Source organism: Doryrhamphus excisus, chromosome 10 (genome assembly GCF_030265055.1).
Source record: "Doryrhamphus excisus isolate RoL2022-K1 chromosome 10, RoL_Dexc_1.0, whole genome shotgun sequence".
Taxonomy (NCBI): Eukaryota; Metazoa; Chordata; class Actinopteri; order Syngnathiformes; family Syngnathidae; genus Doryrhamphus; species Doryrhamphus excisus.
The window spans coordinates 18,730,812-18,749,005 of NC_080475.1; the positions used below are offsets into that span (position 1 = coordinate 18,730,812).

The following is an 18,194-nucleotide window of genomic DNA, read 5'->3' on the forward strand; positions in this document are numbered from 1 at the left end:
CATCTTCATGTTCGTGAAAGGCACGTTAATGCCTGAACATGGATGAGGTGTTATTATTGTATCCCAATAAGCACTTCTCCTCTCAATAACAATGAGAAACAGTAAAAATACAGGATTTGAAATGCAAACATACCATCTCTTAATAGTGTTGGATTTGGCTTACTGATCAAGTCAAAGTGTTCCCACACATGATAAATTTTCCTCTTTCTGGCTGGCTCCATATATCTTCTCTCTCCATATTTTAATGTTTAAGCCCGAGGGGTTTATATAGCTGAGTGATGGGCAAGCATCACTCAGCAAGCACTACTCCTGACCTTTTGTCTCTCTGCCTAGTAACTCCTTTTTTCGCTGCCTACTGTCTGTAAGCAGTTGAGCCCCTTTGTAATCCTTATTTGCTACTTTGAACAAAATTGTGTGGGTTAACTTTTATGAATGTGTTCATGTGATCTTGTTTCTGTCATTAGAGCAGTCATGGAGGAAATGCATGAGCTCATAAGCACATACAGTAAAGCAACTGTAAACAATATGTACCAGTAAAGAATGTCAATGAATAAATATGTTGCTGAAATGAATGCTCTTGTGGTTTTCATCTTCTGTATTAATTGCTAAGACTGGGGAATAGGAGGATATTCTGCCTTTGAAATACTGTACTTGAATACAGTCAATAATTAGGCAGAATGAAATACAAAGTAGATGTAGGTGATATTTCCAAGTACAATTATAAGACATTATTCATAGACATGAATGAAAATACAGTAAACTTATATAAAACCTGTATTTCAAATCTCAGAGTATGAGTGCATGGTGGGCCACACGGTGTACAAGTGGTTAGCTGCGATAGGCTCTGCGACCGTAGTGAGGATAAGCGGCACAGAAAATGGATGGCCTGCATGGTATTGCTATGTTCCATCAACAAAGATGTCACTGGGACATCATGTGGACTGGTGCATGTCTCCATTGTCATCTACATCATCCATCCAGGGGGTGTACATGGATCGTCTCCACTGCCATGTCATTTGTGTTGTTGCTGATCGGAGTGTTGTACACAAGTAACCAAAAAGTAAATAAAGAACTTACGAATATTACTGGTGTGTAGTATGCCAAGTGAAACATACATTTAAAGAAACAAATAACTTTGCTTTGCAACGTAAATTTTGTTGCTTCGCCTTCACTTTAGTTATGTTACTTTCTTAACTCGCGATTGAAGGCAGATGTGATTCTGTCAGGACGTCAGGGTAACATGAGACCATGTGACACAACCAGGAAGTGTGAGGAAGGCTGGTTCGCGGCTGGAGGAGGAGCCTCCTTCGTATACCGGGTGGGCTAGTGGGATGCAGACCCCGGATTCAGACACAGCCGAAGAGGAAAATAAATGTTAGAATATCGCGATATCCTACGCGAATCTAACCGACCAATCACCTGTCAGCTGCAACTAGCTGAATGCACTTGGACAACAGAAGGAAGGCGTCCGGCGCCCAGCGGTGATTTGTCTGAACCCCCACTATCAAAATGACGGATATGAGGAAAAAACCGCGGCTGAGCCATCCTAACAGAAGCTCACAAACCAGTGTCTCCACAGGAAGTCAGACAAATGCCACCGGACCAGACGATCGGTTTGTGGAGGGCGCGATACTTCACATCGCCATGAAAAACTTCCTGTAAGTTGCATTCGTGAGTGGACTATTAGAGCGACCGCTATTAGCAATTAGGTAGTCAACTATTCTGTGAGCAGGAATGTCACGGTAGAGTAGCTTGTGCCGAATATAAATTCCTCAACCCATGTTAACATAAATGACGGATTTACTTGTTAGCGTACTGTCAACTAGCTCAAGTGTTAAGTTTCGAAGCGCATGCGCACTTTACTTTACGTGAATTGCCTTGACTAATGTTCAAATCTTCAAAGTAAAAGACGATTGGTGCTCAGCAATTCCAGATTGTTACATCGAAAAAAACAGTTTATCGTCGGTCTGCTGCATACACAGATGCTTTCAATGGGGGACCTCTGCATTAGCATTCCATTATTCAAAATACATCACCAAACTAACAGAAGCAACAAAAACATGAAACAGAACACATGTATTGTTATGATCCTACATACAGTATGATTTATTCTCTGACAGGACATACGATTATGCTGTGGTTCGTCCTGGACCAAACCTCAATATGATTGTTGGGGCTAATGGAACGGGCAAGTCCAGCATTGTGTGCGCCATCTGTCTGGGCCTGGCAGGCAAGACCTCTGTCCTTAGTAGAGGAGACAAGGTAAAAAGACGGTCCCTGCTCCACCATCAGTGTGGACCAATGACGTACTGTCAACTTTTGTTTCCACTAGGTTGGCCACTATGTGAAACATGGATGCAATAAAGGATCTATTGAAATTGAGCTGTAAGTTATGGAAGGCAGTTTGCAAGTGTTATACTGTGACAGATCATTTGCGGTTCTTTCAGTTGTTTTATGATTTCTGTTTGTGACTGCCACACGATAAACTCATTGTTCATTCAGGTTTAAGAGTGGTGGGAATGTAGTGATTAACCGGGAGATCCATATGGAGAACAATCAATCTGTGTGGATGCTGAATGGAAAACATTGCAACCAGAAAACAGTGGAGGAAGAGGTCAAGGCTCTGCATATTCAAGTCAGCAACCTTTGCCAGTTCTTGCCACAGGTAAACATCAGCCGTGACCACACACTAACGCTTTACAGTCGTGTACCCACTACTCCTGCACACTTAAAAACACACACCTTTTTTTATCTTGACTATCTTGAAATTTCACAAATAATAACAAGTTGACTGTACAAACAGTGAATGAATGCGAGGCTTGTGGCAGAGGTAGAGAATCTGCAACAGTACATCCTCGTAAAGGTTTCATCTTCACCTGAGACTTTTGTAGCTGACATTGGAATTTGCCTGAATTTGTCACACATTTTGTTTTCCTTTGGTCAGATCTCTGCAGCAGGAATACTCCACAACTCTCCCGTCAGTGAAAGATGTTTGCTTTTGCTCCAATATCCATACAATTACTCGTGAACACTCATTTGCATGTTGGCGTGCTGCCAATTAATGTGTCACAACTCCCGTAGATGTTTCATATTGGGCTCTACAGTTTCACAGCATATAACACACTGGATTCTGGAAGGATGAATATATGGGCAGTCTGTTCACTTTTACATTTTTGCTTTTCTTGATCAGTTGTTCTTACCTTTGAGCAAACCTTGGGTATCATTCGAAGATTAGGCGTCATAAAATGGATGGACGGATGGTTCCCTCGGCAAGCAAACAATTTCATTGGCTCATTTTGAGTGATGTCACTGCATTTGCTGTCATGTTAACTGCCGCTGCAAGCATGATTATATGAATTTCTATATTTCCCATTCACTTCAACTGGTCACAGGTCTGTGAAGAGCAGCACTGGGTCATGGTCTGGACAAAGGTCTGCCATTTGGTGATGGCTGACAGACAGCATTTGCAATATTTTCTGGCTACTCTTTAATGTGTTGCATTTTCCTGCAGGAAAAAGTGGGAGAATTTGCCAAAATGTCCAAAATTGAGCTGCTGGAGGCAACTGAGAAGTCTGTGGGTCCACCAGAAATGTATGAGTATCACTGCAAGCTCAAAACTTTTCGCACCAGGGAACGAGAAATGGAGGTGAGTATAGCTCGCATGAAATGCTATGAAACCCAAACAGACACTTTTGGTGAAAATAATCCAAAACCATAGCTATATATGATGGATCACCAACCCGTAGCTCCGGAGCCATGTGTGGCTCAGCCTTTATGTCCTGGCGCCCTTTGCAATGCGCAAATACATTTTTAAATCAGTGGACTTATTTGGTCGCCAGTTCCAACCTGTCAACCTACCAACCTGCAGGCATGGCCACTGTCACAAGTGTAGCTCTACTAAATTATTACGTTTTACAAAATAGGTCCTTGTTTTGAAAGTGTATTTTTGTTTCTCACCACAGACCAAGCATAAATTGTAGCTAACCCAAGGATATACTGTAGCTACCCCAAGGTTATACTGTAGGTGACCCAAGGATATACTGTCGGTGACCCGGTAGACTTGAGAATACAATGTGCTGGATGAATGATGGTTTTCTCAGGCGTAACAGATTACCTTATATTTGTATCTATCCTGTAGTAATAGCAGTACATAAGAGTCATTGAGGTAGCAGTTCTGTTCAAGATACTCAGTGACGATGGTGATGGCTAGATGTGCTCTAGAGATGTGGATCATTTTGATGAGATGTTATTGTGGAGTCAGGGATCTGACACATTGTGAGCCTGGCCATGTCATAATATTTTACATTAGATGAGTGCATGTAGTCCCATCACAAACTTTGCGTCATACTGATTTTTGTCATAACCATTTTTAAGCTAAAACTTTTTGAAATAGTAACGTCAAAGCTGAAGAAAACTCTGGCATCTAAAGGGTTAAGTCGAGCAGCGTTAGCCAGTCAGCCAGAAAGAAGGAAACAGGCTGTCATTCTCTGTCTGTTGTAAGATGTCAGGTCGAGAGATTTTAACTAAGGATCGACCGATACATCGGCCGGCCGATATATCGGGCTGATATTTGTGTTCTTTACTTGAATCGATATCGGCCGATACGCGTGTGGGTTCGCCGATATATTTTTCCGCCGCATGATTTACAGACAGGCATCCGCCGGGCAGCTTTGTGCTGCCGGATGACCCTGCGACACATGCTGTCGCGGTACCCCACCGCCACATCATAACAAGGGTACGTTTTCAAGTTTTAATTAGCCTCTAACAGTTGGGCTTAGTTGAAATATTGCCACCTGCTTTGAAATAGGTAACATGAATACCAAGTAAAAGCATAAGTTTGCTTTATACACCATACATAGCCCTTCACATTTCACTGGTTGACCGCTAGGCATAACAGTTTAAGTCATGGTGTGACAACAAGAAATCCCAAAAACATCACATACCAACGCAACAGACGAATAAAAGCACTGTCACTAGTTGAGCAGACCAAAAATTAACAACTATACAACTTTAACTATAAACTATTTACATCGACGGTGCTGCAAAGCACGCTGGGAACCAGAAAGTGCTCCCAGCGACGCTACAATATAGTTTAGTTTGTGGGTCTGAAAACCAGGAATGCTGCTGAATGCTTCATCTTTAAAAGTGCCTACCGTTGGAATAAAAAAAAACAACTAGACCACCACCGCATCCGGTACACATGCACAGTGGACGTGTGTGCTTGTTCTTGTTCTGTTCTAACCAGGTAACGTAGAGAAAGATTCAATAGATTTGTTGCATACTGTTCTAACCAGGTAACATAGAGAAAGATTTCAACAAAGGTTATCACCTTGTGAGGACGATGGGGCAAAGCGTCTTTTGTGATAGTACAAGTTGCCGACCCCAGCTGCAATAATATGTCAGCTTCGACCTGCTACCATTAGGAATAACGGTCTGCTTATTGTTAAATTCAGAATGCTGTCAAGGAGAGGAACAGCTATTTGGAGAAGTCCAGGCAGAGAAATGAGAGAAACAAACACGACGTGAACCGTTATTATGAAAAGAAGAGGCATCTGGATATCATTGAGTTGCTGGAGAAGAAGAAACCTTGGGTGGTGAGTGGCTGAATGACGGCCAAATGACGGCCGAATGACCTTGGCACACAGCAGACAGCAGAATGACTGCACTTCCCTTGGCTTGCAGGAGTATGAAACTAGCCTCAAGGAGCTGGAGAGTGTGAAGAAGGAGCGAGATGAGGCTAAAAGGCAGCTTGCCGCCCTGAAGCGTGCTCAAGTGCCCTTGCTGACGAAGCTCCAGTCCATTGAAGAGCAGCGGAAGCCCATTGAAACACAAATGAAGGCAAAGGTTGGTTCTCATTCATGATTTCAATCAAGTCAATTGAAATCGTCAGTATGTGTAGTATATCTTTACTCTCAAAGTGTATTCCCTCTTCCTCATCATAGCATAAAGTCATAGACATATTGTAATGTTTTGTAATATTATCTTGACTTTACCTGGAAGGTGCAGAATCATTGATGAGATGAGGTTATTTTTCAGAATACTGCAATCAAAGAAGCATCATTGAGTTGTAAACAGAAACAGGATCAGTTGGATCGAATCCACAAAGAGGTGAGTTACCAATCAAATTAAGTATTGACCTGAATATAAGATTACTCCTACTACCTCTATTACTCCTAAAAAAATCTAAATCATGTAAAATAGTAATTCTTAGCTGTTGGATGATGTTTGACATCTTCACTGATCTCTATTATCTGAAAGGGGACCCCATTGTGGGGTCACTACTATCAAAGCAAGAGGGCGCAAATTACATAAAAACAAGCATATTGGTGGGACACACCTTCTTTAAAAACAAGTCTTTGTCTGTATCCATGTACTTATTTTTGCTGTTGTTCCTGTCATAGTTTTTCACAATACCTAAATAAATAAGATAAAATCGATCGCAATCGTGTACGCACGTATGTTTTGCTGACATGTCTGACTAGCTAGTGCACTGCTGATGCCAGGGCATTAGCCCAAGCTGTCTCACTTTAAACCCTTGGTTGTTCTGGTCTGTCTCACTTTACACCAGGTCTGGGGTACTTTTTTTTCCCCAAAACAATCATATTTCCACTTTCCACCGAAGTAAATGTGCAAATTGTATTGATATACGAAGACAGCTGGGATAGGTTCCAGCATGCCTGTGACCCTAGTGAGGAGGGGAGGGAATGTAAAAGTGTCTTCCATATATGGGTGTGCTGAGGTACAAGCTGTGAGTTGAACAAGCTGAGTAGGACCAATCACAGTGGTGTGGGCGTGTCCGGAGGCGGGCTGTAGGCGGAATAAATTAAAATGGACTGTTTTGGAAATCCAAGGAAATACAGTTGGAATAGGTACAGATTCTGGAAGATCTAGAAAGCTTATCACGTTTAGTTGCTGTATAGGTGTCCACAACTCAATACAAGGGGCCGAAAATGAGTATAATATATACCTCCTTTTAGAAGATAGGATCACATAGATAAAAGCAAGTTATGTTTAATTTCATTTTCATTTCTTGTATTTCTTCTTTCGTATAGATAGATAGATAGACTTCCTTTATTGTCATTGCACAATAACACAGCAGTGAAATTGCCAACGAAATGTTTTTGCCTGGCTCCCGTATAATAATAATAATAATAAATAATTAATAATAAAAAGATGATATCAAATATGAACAACAATGTACATTGTAAACAGTAAATTGCACAAATAATTTTGAATGAATAATAATAATTTTAAATTTTGCATGTGGACAGGTAGAGGGGCTTATTTGGCATTCATGAGTCTGATGGCCAGGGACAAGTAGCTGTCTCTAAACCTGGTTGTTCTACAGCGGATGCTGCAAAGCCTTCTCCCCGACGCCAGGCGAGAAAACATGCTGGGGGTGTGTGGGGGTCAGAGTTGATCCGATGGGCTCTTGATACGCAGCGGCTGTTTGCTATGTCCCAGACAGCTCCCAGACCAGACGGAGATGCAGCTGGTCAGCAGGCTCTCGATGGTCCCTCCTGTAGAAAGTGGTAAGGATCTATCCTTACCACTCCCTCTCCCCTCCTAAGGGGAAAGGGAGGCTCTTGGTTGCGCTCACAACTTCTACGGCTGTGTCGTTGATGCAGAGTGGAGTGTGGCTGGGTCTGGATCTCCTGAATTCGACTATGATCTCTTTTGTTTTGTCAACATTCAGGACCAGGTTGTTCACCTTGCACCAATCCGCAAGGTGTTTCACTTCCTCTCTGTAAGCCAGTTTGTTGTTGTCCTGAATTAGGACCACAACTGTTGTGTCGTTCGCATACTTACGTACTTACGTAATACATCCCTGGGGTGAGCTGGTGTTCAGGGAGATGACACTGGATGTGTTGTTGCCCACTCTGACATACTGGGTTCTATCTGTGAGGAAGTCAAGCAGCCAGTTGCACAGGGAGGTCTTGAGGCCCAGCGGCTCCAACTTGCATACCAGGTCCTGGGGGGTGATCGTGTTGAATGCTGAGCTGAAGTCCAGGAACAGCATCCGTATGTGGGTGTTTCTCTTCTCGAGGTTCTCCAGGCTCAGGTGGAGAACAGTGGAGATGGCGTCCTCAGTGGAGCGGTTTGGCTGATATGCGAATTGGATCGGGTCGAGTGATGGGGGGAGTATGGAGGTGATATGGTCCTTAACCACCATCTCGAAGCATTTCATAATGGTGGATGTGAATGCAATGGGCCGAAAGTCGTTTAGACATGTAATGGATGTCACTGGCTTTGTAGCCAGTGACAGTCTGGATGCCCTGCTACAGTTGTCTGGTGCTGCATGGGTCCTGGAAGAAGCTTTGGATCTTCTGACTCTGGGCTTTGCTACTCTGATGGCACCGTTCAGATTTGCCCTTGCTGATCTGAGTGCCATCACATCACCAGATTTAAACGCAACAATGCATTCCCTTAGTCTTTCACGCACCTCCGTAGTCATCCAAGGTTTCTGGTTGGCCCGTGTGATGTTGTCTTGGTGACTGTAAACTCCTTCATGCACCAAGGTATGTAGCCTGTTACAGGCGCATCATACTCCTCCACGTTGGTCTGCTGGTTGTCTGTTGCAGCCTCTCTGAACATGTCCCATTCGGTGCACCCAAAACAGTCTTGCAGTGCAGACATAGCTCCCTCTGGCCACACCCTCACCTTCTTCACAGCAGGCTTTCCTCTGGTGAGCAGGGGCTGGTATGCAGGAATTAGCATAACAGAGATGGTCTGAGGAGCCAAGGTGGGGGCGAGGGACTGCTTTGAATGCTTTCTTGATGTTTGTGTAAACCAAGTCCAATGTATTCTCCCCTCTGGTAGCAAAATCCACATGCTGGTAAAAATTTGGAAGCACCGTCTTCATGTTAGCCTGGTTAAAGTCTCCAGCAACAATAAACACGCTGTCCGGGTGTGTGGATTGCATGTCACTGATGGCAAGGTAGAGTACATTCAGGGCTTGCTTACAGTTAGCATCAGTTGGAATGTAAACAGCAACAATGGTGACGCTGGTGAATTCTCTGGGTAGGTAGCAAGGTCTGCATCTCACAATCATAAACTCAATGTCCACACAGCAGTGACTGGAGACCAGGGTATTTAGGCTTATTAGTGTAGATGCAAACACCGCAGCCCCGGGTTTTACCCGTGAGCGCATGGCTCCTGTCGGACCTGAATGTTGTGAGCTAGAACTAGAGCTAGAACTCTATTTTAAATGCCTTCATGTGTTCTATACAGTGTGAGTAATTTAAAAGGCTAAAATGATCCAGTGGTGAAGTCAATGAATGACACTTCACCCCGCCTATCAACAGATCGAACACATAAAACAAACCTTGAAAATGAAGCAGACAGAAGAAGATGACCAGAGGAAACGTATCAGCAATGCCAAACTGACCATCGAGGACTTGAAAGCCGAGCTGGCCAAAGTTGCCGACCAACCAGACCTGACTCCCAGGATAAATGCTGTCAACAATGAGCTGAGGCAAATTCAGGTCGACAGGGCAAAGATGGAAGGAGAGAAGGCTGACCTTCGGAGGGAGAAGGACAACCTGTGTGCCGAGTTGAGAAGTAAGTTCTTTCTGGCCACATTCTGGTTTAGAGCATCACTTGTGGTTCACGTTCATTTGCTTTGGCCGACAGTGTTGGAAAGAAAGCTCAGTGACATGAACAACATGATGAACATCAAAGAGGAGAAGCTGCGTGTACGCCACAGGGACACACACACGGCTCTGCAGTGGCTCAGACAGAACAGACACCTCTTCAGTGGAAATGTTCATGAGCCCATTATGCTTGTGGTGAGTCTGATCATGCAAATGACATCAATGTAATCTCTGATGTAACGAAATGTGACATGAACCTGTCCTGGAGGTATGCAAGCCGGAGGTGGCAGTTTGTTAGTATGGCTAGTATATAATGTTGATATGTTGCTCTGATGTGCAATAGAATACTCTTCTCTGTCCCAATTGGTGACAGAAAATCCTTTTTGACAGGGCTCGCAAACATCCACACATCCCATCAAAACACATTAGAAACACCATAAAAACAAAGAATGAGATGCATGTTGAATAGTGCAGTATTTTATTGCAAGGTATTCAGGATGTTTAGACAGACTTGGTAGATCCACAAGGGAAAGTGCTTGGTTGCTGTAGCTCAATTGAAGAAGAAAAAGTCAAACACAATAAAATGTAATTAAATAGGAATAAAATAAAAAGAATATAAGCTAATTAAATATACCTAACTAGAGTTTCATACTATTTCTATACAAATAGTATAGAAATCGGCTAAATACAAGTAGTATTTACAGTATGCAGTATACTGTATTTAGTATTTACCAGTAAATGTAGACTTCATACAAGGGAGGGTAGACAGTACAGCACAATAATGTTGGGAATTAACTTTTACAGACAGGTGAGGTATTTAAGCGATGGAAACGTACTGGAAGTCAGAGATGTACAGCGTGAACAGGAACGGTGACAGGACAGTTCCTTGCGGTGCCCTGCATGATCACGGTATCAGTCAGGAAGCTCCCCAGCCACCTAAACTGGGGCCTATTCACTCTGACACAGCTGTCAGGGACATTTTCTCAGCCAGAGTGGGACTTTATTTCGCCTGCCTGAATGTTTTGATCAGTTTGCTAACTGCCTGTGGACACTGGGACAGAGCATCAGAGACACTCATTTGGGTCACCCGGGCCATGACTTGAATTAGTAAAATTATATATTTGTATTTGCCATTTTGGGAACTCATCTTTTTAGACGTTGGTGTTTTCCAAGTGAAGGTGCATCTCTCATATCAGCAAAATAAAGAAATATGAGAGAATGGACGAGGTAGATGTTTACAGGGATTACAGCAAATATTAGAGTGATATGTCATTATTAGTTTGCTGGGAAGAAAAAACATCCTGAGAAACAAAATGGAGAACGTGCAGAACATGGAATTAAACCGTATCTATTAGAACCACCGACGATGGAACAATCTACCGTCATTATTTGTTGACTTTAATGCCTGATAAATCAAAAGGTACATTTGTTTGGACAGGTTTAATGATGAAAACAAATAACTCATAAGAGTTTAGTTTAATGAGTTAAGGGGCTCTTTTTTTATTGTGTTGGCTCATCGGCGCCCCACCATCCCACCGTCAGCATATAGCTGTAAAAGTACGCTTTCTAACACGTGTAATGCTGGTTGCTGTGGTGGCATAGTTTTTACATGACTTACTGTGTCCTGTGGAAACTTTGACGTGCCGCCTTTCCCCTCCTTTAGTCCTGGTGCTAGCTTCCTGGTAAATACGTTTATACTGTACTTGTCAAGGTGTTTTGTTTTTAGGGAAATGTAACATACATTGAAATTAGCATTTGCTTTGTTCTCTAGTAGAGCGATTCCACTTCCCATTCGATTCCTCATTTAAATTCTGGTTCCTAACGATTCTTGATTCCGCTTCCTTTCAGAGGGAGGGTCACAAAAAGTTAGCATGGTTTAAAGGAGGGCACTAACCAAATTTCTTGGATGGTCTGTCTGTCTCCATGGTTTTATTTCAATGACCTTTTTATGAATGACTTGGTCATTACCAAGAATTTGTCCCAAAGCTATAGAAATGGCTTTCTAACCATTTTCTAGACAGAAAGATCTCAAAGATCTTCTGGCTCTCAACAAAGGCGGTGGCATCTTCCATATCTCCAGTCCCTTTTCTTCCCTGCTCATGTAATTGATCCATTGGTCTCCCCATGCATGAAACTTGCAGAGGGTGAGGATGAAACGCCTTCTTGGAGGAGAGAGTATAGTGTCTCTAGCAGTCGGCTAACCCAGCTTAGAAAGGCTAGTCATCTCGTCCTGATCATTCAGCTGATTGATGTCATGCACATACTGACGAGTGGTGTCCACTGTTTTGGCTGTTAGCTGCCGTTTGACTGATGCTGCACTAGGAGCCTGGAAAACTCCCCATACTATGTCAAGTCTTTGTTCTTCAAATGCCATATTCCATTTCTTGTGCTAGCATATTAGAACTAGCAAAGTACGTCAGTGCTGCCTCAATGTTTAAGTTCTTTTTATGACACAGCTCAGCAGGATGTAGTGCAAGGCACTCTTATTTTTAGGGCTGGAGGGGTGTTGTGGCGGTTGAGCTCTTTTGACTTGTGCTAAAGAAGAAGCCAATAAAAGGAATAAACTTTGATGTTATTTATTGTTTGACTTTCCTGATTATCTCTAAGAGGTAGTCCGGTGCAACCACCCTGCGGCACAGTGATGTCTAATTCATCATGTCGGTCATGTTCCCTCCTTTGCATGATATCATTGTTTCACAGACTTTGTAGCCGCTTCTTCTTGCAGCTATTTCATCCAGTTGGCCCACAGTGCATTGAAACTATGAATGGATTAATTTTTTTTATGAAAGATCTTAAGGAGAATTGGAATATTAGTACCGGTTTCCTTCGATGCTGAAGACTCCATGCCCAACCTGAGTGTCCAGTCATATTTTCCATTGTATATTTGTCCAGGTCAAATTGAGGGCAAAATAGGGTATAGTTTTTATTTCATATTATTCTGCTGATATTCTGTCTATATAAATCCTGATCTTATCTTTTGTAATTTTTTCCCAATATTTTACAATAAGTATCTCAGCGGTATGGGGAGCTTTGATTTTATACATACATATATGATGCCAATTGTTTATCTTTGATGCTTTTGTATCTGCTTTGGCAATAACAATGACTTTTGGGTCTGATTTTGTGATGTCTTCCTCAGATTAACATGAAAGATCATCGCTTTGCCAAGTACGTCGAGACCCACATCTCCTTCCACGACTTGCGTGCATTTGTTTTCCAGAGGAAAGATGACAGAGAAAAGTTCATGGTACAGGTGAGGATGGCTCGGGTGATGGTAGCTGTGCTAATGCATTCTCAGCCAACTGTTATGAGTATGAATATTCCTGTTCTCAGGTCCGTGACAAAATGAATTTGAAGGTGAATTCTATTTCTGCTCCGGCTGAGTCGTGTTCCAGACAACCTCCATCACGCAATATTGAGTCTTTGAGGTGAGAGTAAAGCATCATCAATTATTATGTCCATTTTAATGTGGCTTCTGTATGGTTTTGACTTTGAAGGTGTTTTGGTTTCTTCACCTTTTTGCGAGAGATGTTTGACGCACCCGATGAGGTGATGAGTTACCTGTGTCATCAGTATAAAGTGCATGATGTTCCTGTGGGCAATGAGCAGACCAAAGCCATGATTAGAACGGTAAGGTCCCCATGCCACAAAAGTCAAGATCCCAGCAGGTAAGACACCATTTTGAACACTCCGCAGGTGATTGAGGAGCCCTACCTCAAGGTATTGTACACAACGGATGAGAGGTACACGGTAAGGAGGTCCTGGTACTCCAAGAGGATCAACACGAGTAACACAGCCGTGCACCCCTCCCAGTACCTTAGCATTACTGTAGATGCTGAAGCCAAGCGGCAGGTGGAGCAGCAGAAAAAGGTGAGGGAAGTTAGGACGCCCTGACCCGAAGTTCTGTGGTTCCCCATGGATGAAATATCATTGCTAGGTATCTTGGAGTGTGCTGTTTATCCTCTTTGAGTGCAGGTCGCCCAGTTGAGACTACAAGACATTGATGAGCGGTTAAACGCTTTGCAGAAAGAAGCATCCTCACTGGATCGCCGTGACAACGAACTGTTATCCGAGAAGAAGAACCTCTGTGATTTAAATGGCAAAAAAAGACAATTGCAGCAGAAATTAAGCACAAAACTGGAGAGGTGTTGCTAAAGCCGCTTTCATCACTTTACTGACTGTGATTATCCAATGGAGGTTCCAGCTGACATGTTGGGAGGGGTCTGACACACTCTGTCATTGTGTGCTAGGCTGAGACAGATGGAGAACAGCGGAATTGACCTGAAGAAGATTCAGGAGGAGACAAAAGAGAAAATTGCTGCTGCCAATTCCCAGAAGACATCTGTAGTTGCTGCATTAATGGCACAGATGAAAGTAAGGCTTTAGGATTTGTATTCCATTCCCTGTGCCATAGTATCTAGTTGTTGGTTCCATTCCCTGACAGCATGCGTGATAACTGCCATAGTATCTAGTTGTTGGTTCCATTCCCTGACAGCATGTGTCATACCTCTGCCATAGTATCTAGTTGTTGGTTCCATTCCCTGACAGCACGTGTGGTAACTGCCATAGTATCTAGTTGTTGGTTCCATTCCCTGACAGCACGTGTGATAACTGTGCCATAGTATCTACTTGTTGGTTCCATTCCCTGACAGCAGGTGTGATAACTGTGCCATAAGTATCTAGTTGTTGGTTTGTATGCAACTTCATGTCTGCAGACCTTTCCACATAAGCTAGGGTGGAAGATAGCATTGCATTGTGGGGCAGAATCCCCACATTGATGACCACACCAAAATATACAATTGAACAACTCTCCCAGTCATTCTTGTTTACGTTTGAATTACTTGTTTATGAGTAACCTTGATTCCAAAAATAGGTGATTTTTTTCTGCTGGATAATGGCTTCCATCATTGAACACTGTGATGTGTATTTGTTCCTAACGCAGCACTCGTATACCGCAACAGTACATCAACTTCAGCAATACATGACTTCATCAAGCGTTTATTTAATCTGCAAAGGGACAGCGCTGGGAATTAAGATGGAAAATACCATTTTAGTTTCATTTATCCAACAAACAATTGACTCTGCCCCAAAGTGCTGTATGTAACACGTTTAATAAACAAGAATAAAATCAGTAAGAAGTCGAAAAACATAGAACACTTTTTCACGGCTGAGACCAGGGATCCTGCTCTCAGAAAGGTGGTGAGCTTACCACTGGCCTGAGCCAGCTTTATGGAGAGCCCCGTACAGCCACATGCCCCGAGGGGGCCAGTACTCTTCGGGGTATGTGAATACAAATGAAAACCATTAGTACCTAACCCTGACAGTTAGGAGTGCATGTGGACGCCACACAGTCCAAGGAGACCAGAGCATGAAAGAGACAACATGTTGTTCATAGCTCTGTCTGCATCCATCTTATGAACTAATACGTACACTGGAAAGATTATATTGTGCATTAAAATGGTTTCACCTTTATATTTATATTTGTAAGAATGGTGCATTTAGGTGCATGCTCATCATACCAGTCAGACTATGCTTATACTAGATTACAAATATCAATGTTCAACAAATAGACTTTCAGACAGATGCTGCTTTACCATGATGTTCAACTCCCCCTTCCATTTCGGTATGATATCATGAGTGGACAAAAAAAATGCAAGATTTTTGTTATTTTCAAACTAGACACCCACATCGCATACTGCACTCTTTTCCAATATGGTGCAGCCCTCCCTGCTCTCCATCCACACCAGAGATCTTGGAGCCAACAAGGTGGAACACCAGAGAGGAAAATGGCCAATTGGGCACAAAGTGGACATTTTCATGAGCGGTTTGGACATCAATGTCTGAGTTTGGATGGTTGAGTGGACAAGAAATGTCGACTGTTAAACAAAGCTGTAGACAGGCCTAACTCCATGTTATTTCCTTCTCGTCCCATGAAAGAGAGTAGTAGTCACTGTTGTGTTCTATTGTAACTTGATGGTTGTACACTAATTCACTTGTGTTTTAAGCTCTCTGCCCTTTTCAGTCCTCTGTCCACTGTCATACTTGGAAGGTCTTTCAGTTTTTCCCTCCTGTGCCTGCCCCCCCTACAGCTGAGAGCCAAATTGACCATGGAGAAGGTGTACCTGGCTTTGGGGAGTGTGGGTCTGTTGGCAGAAAAGACCAAGCTGGAGAATGACTGTAGAGAAGGCATGGGCGGAGTCAGAAACATTGATGTAAGTATTTTTGCCCTGTTTTTATTCAACTGGCTGGCAGCCATGTTACCGGAGTATCAGTGTTGTTACCTCATCACCCTCTCACCCTTATCCTTGTGTGTGTAGCAAAGATGCTGCCACCTGGAGGAGAGGAAGGTCCTGCTGACAGAACGATGCAAGAGCTTGATGAAAAGGGCAAAATCAATGTGTGGGATGCAGCCTGATGAAGCGTTACCCCAGGACCTGCAAACTGTCAGTGGCATTATGATGTTGAACCCTTTCTGGAAGAAATTGTGCTTGTGTGAGCTGATGGAGATGTGAGTCTTTAAGCCGTACTTGGTTTTGTCCATGCAGGCTTTCAGGCAGTTACCTGACACGCTGGACGAGTTGGACGCCATGTTGAATGAAGAACGGTCCAGGGCCGAATGCTTTACCGGACTCAGTAAAACTGTAAGATGAGGTTCTCCCAGCTTCCACTGTACAATAAACTGTCCAAATGCTATTGAGATGGGATATTTAACGTTAGAATGCTAACATGACAGCTCATTGTCAAAGAAGACTGCTAATGCTTTATTTCAACATACAGTAAATAATATTTTTTATGTGTTCTGAATTCTTTTTGCCAAAGGTTGTCCAGGAGTACCAAAAGCGGGAGCAGGAAATCAAACAACTTGAACAGGAAGTGAATGCCAAGAATGCTGCCTTAACGGCTTTCAGACAAAATATATCGGAGGTATGGCGGCTTACTTGAATTCCTAGTATCTGCCGTTGACTGAGCCAAACCAAGTAGTCAATCGGAAAACCATGTGTGTTCAGTGGATTTGGTGTGTGCGTGGTCTTGCAGGCCAAAGAACGCTGGCTCAACCCCCTGAAGCGGCTTGTGGAACAAATCAATGACAAGTTCGGTGATTTTTTTTGCTCCATGCAGTGTGCAGGAGAGGTGGATCTTCACTTCGAGAATGAGGTAACACAAGAAAATGCATGATTCTATCGGAGATCGTACCTCCATGCATGTATTCACTATTTCAGCTTTTTCCCCACATTTGAGCTCACATTGCACCCAAGTTGAGTCTTGTGCTTCCTGATCACTGCAGGAAGAATATGACAAGTATGGCATCTCCATACGGGTCAAGTTCCACAATAGTAGCCAGTTGCATGAGCTCACACCCTTCCATCAGAGTGGAGGAGAGCGGAGCGTCTCCACCATGTTGTACCTCATGGCCCTGCAGGAACTCAACCGCTGCCCCTTCAGAGTGGTGGATGAAATCAACCAGGTAACATGATCATACACAACACGGTGTACTCGTCAGTCGATCAATCCTTCACACAGGCACTGGGCCGGAATCCATCCCACACATTGATAAATAAAAGCCTTATCATAGTCTAGTAAGGGTTGCACTTGTATTGCTTTGGGATGATGTACTGTCTGTCTAGGGAATGGATCCTGTAAATGAGAGGAGAGTCTTTGACATTGTTGTCCACACCGCCTGCAAGGAAACAACATCCCAGTACTTCTTCATAACACCCAAAGTGAGCATTTGGTATTTTGTACTCATGTCGACCCTTGGCTGCCCCTAAAGTGACCTTGTGCTGTGGTTGCTCGCAGTTGCTGAACAATCTTGAATACGCACAGGAGATGACTGTTCTCTGCGTCCATAATGGCGCCCGCATGCTTCCCCCCAACCAGTGGGACGAGGAGGCTTTTACAAGACGATGCCTCCGAAGAAAAGCTCAGACATGAACCCTTCGATGTTCTACATACAGTGGTATGAAAAAGTTTGGGCACCCCTGGTAATGTTCAAGATGTTCCTTTGGAAATGATTGTAAATGGTTGTTGGGATCATCCATTCCAGGTAAATATATCATATAGAAGACCAACACAGGGATAGATGAGAAGGGAAATGAACTTTATAGGATTTACAGAAAGTCTACAATCATTATTTAAACTAAAGTAGGCAGGTGGATACATTTGGGCACCCTTGTTGTTTTATTGATTAGAATACCTTTACAACAACTGTCATACAGCATTCCAACCAATCACTGTCTGCTGTCTGTCTGCTATATGGTATATTTACCTAGAATGGATGATCCCGAGGCCCTACTCCAGAAAGTAACGCATGATGTCTTTTTGTCTTGAGATAGTTGTTGGTATGTAAGTGAATTGGAGGCAAGTAAGTAAGGCAGTGTTTGTAAAAATGGAAAATAAACACATTTCATTATTAGAGCTTGTTTTCCTTTCCACCCTCGCTGTCACCAGAGAAGATAACAGAGTGACTTTGTACTACACTACCTGAACTTCACTTGGCACCTTAAATGGGGCACACACACACATACACACCGTCTCCGTTTGGTATAAAAGCTGAATCTCCAAAACAAGTCAGCGTTGCTCATAGATGGGACTTTAGCTGCA

At 43.1% G+C, this 18,194-nt stretch overlaps 1 protein-coding gene across 2 annotated transcripts; it reads left to right on the forward strand.

Annotated features, from left to right (window-relative positions):
* Positions 1 to 1,314: 1,314 nt before the first annotated feature.
* smc5 (structural maintenance of chromosomes 5) lies at positions 1,315 to 18,006 on the forward strand. Of its 2 annotated transcripts, none has more exons than XM_058085494.1 (24): positions 1,315 to 1,658; positions 2,121 to 2,262; positions 2,333 to 2,385; positions 2,503 to 2,665; positions 3,512 to 3,646; positions 5,454 to 5,594; positions 5,683 to 5,844; positions 6,037 to 6,108; positions 9,306 to 9,561; positions 9,634 to 9,788; positions 12,733 to 12,846; positions 12,927 to 13,021; positions 13,091 to 13,223; positions 13,290 to 13,463; positions 13,569 to 13,738; positions 13,844 to 13,967; positions 15,683 to 15,805; positions 15,911 to 16,036; positions 16,139 to 16,234; positions 16,413 to 16,517; positions 16,713 to 16,748; positions 16,879 to 17,058; positions 17,219 to 17,314; positions 17,391 to 18,006. In XM_058085494.1, the coding sequence occupies exons 1-24, from the start codon at positions 1,510 to 1,512 to the stop codon at positions 17,523 to 17,525; spliced, it is 3,135 nt and encodes a 1,044-aa protein (XP_057941477.1). In that variant the 5' UTR covers positions 1,315 to 1,509; the 3' UTR covers positions 17,526 to 18,006. The 2 variants fall into 2 exon arrangements, with proteins under 2 accessions (XP_057941477.1, XP_057941476.1); XM_058085493.1 differs by having other exon boundaries at positions 1,316 to 1,658; positions 16,629 to 16,748.
* The last annotated feature ends 188 nt before the right edge of the window (positions 18,007 to 18,194 follow it).

Excerpts from the sequence above, each read along its gene's own strand:
- smc5 (XM_058085493.1), top strand. The coding sequence starts at position 1,510 with ATGACGGATATGAGGAAAAAACCGCGGCTGAGCCATCCTAACAGAAGC. Across the intron at positions 13,022-13,090 it reads CGCAATATTGAGTCTTTGAG|GTGTTTTGGTTTCTTCACCT; the intron begins GTGAGAGTAAAG and ends TTGACTTTGAAG. Across the intron at positions 17,059-17,218 it reads TGGTGGATGAAATCAACCAG|GGAATGGATCCTGTAAATGA; the intron begins GTAACATGATCA and ends CTGTCTGTCTAG.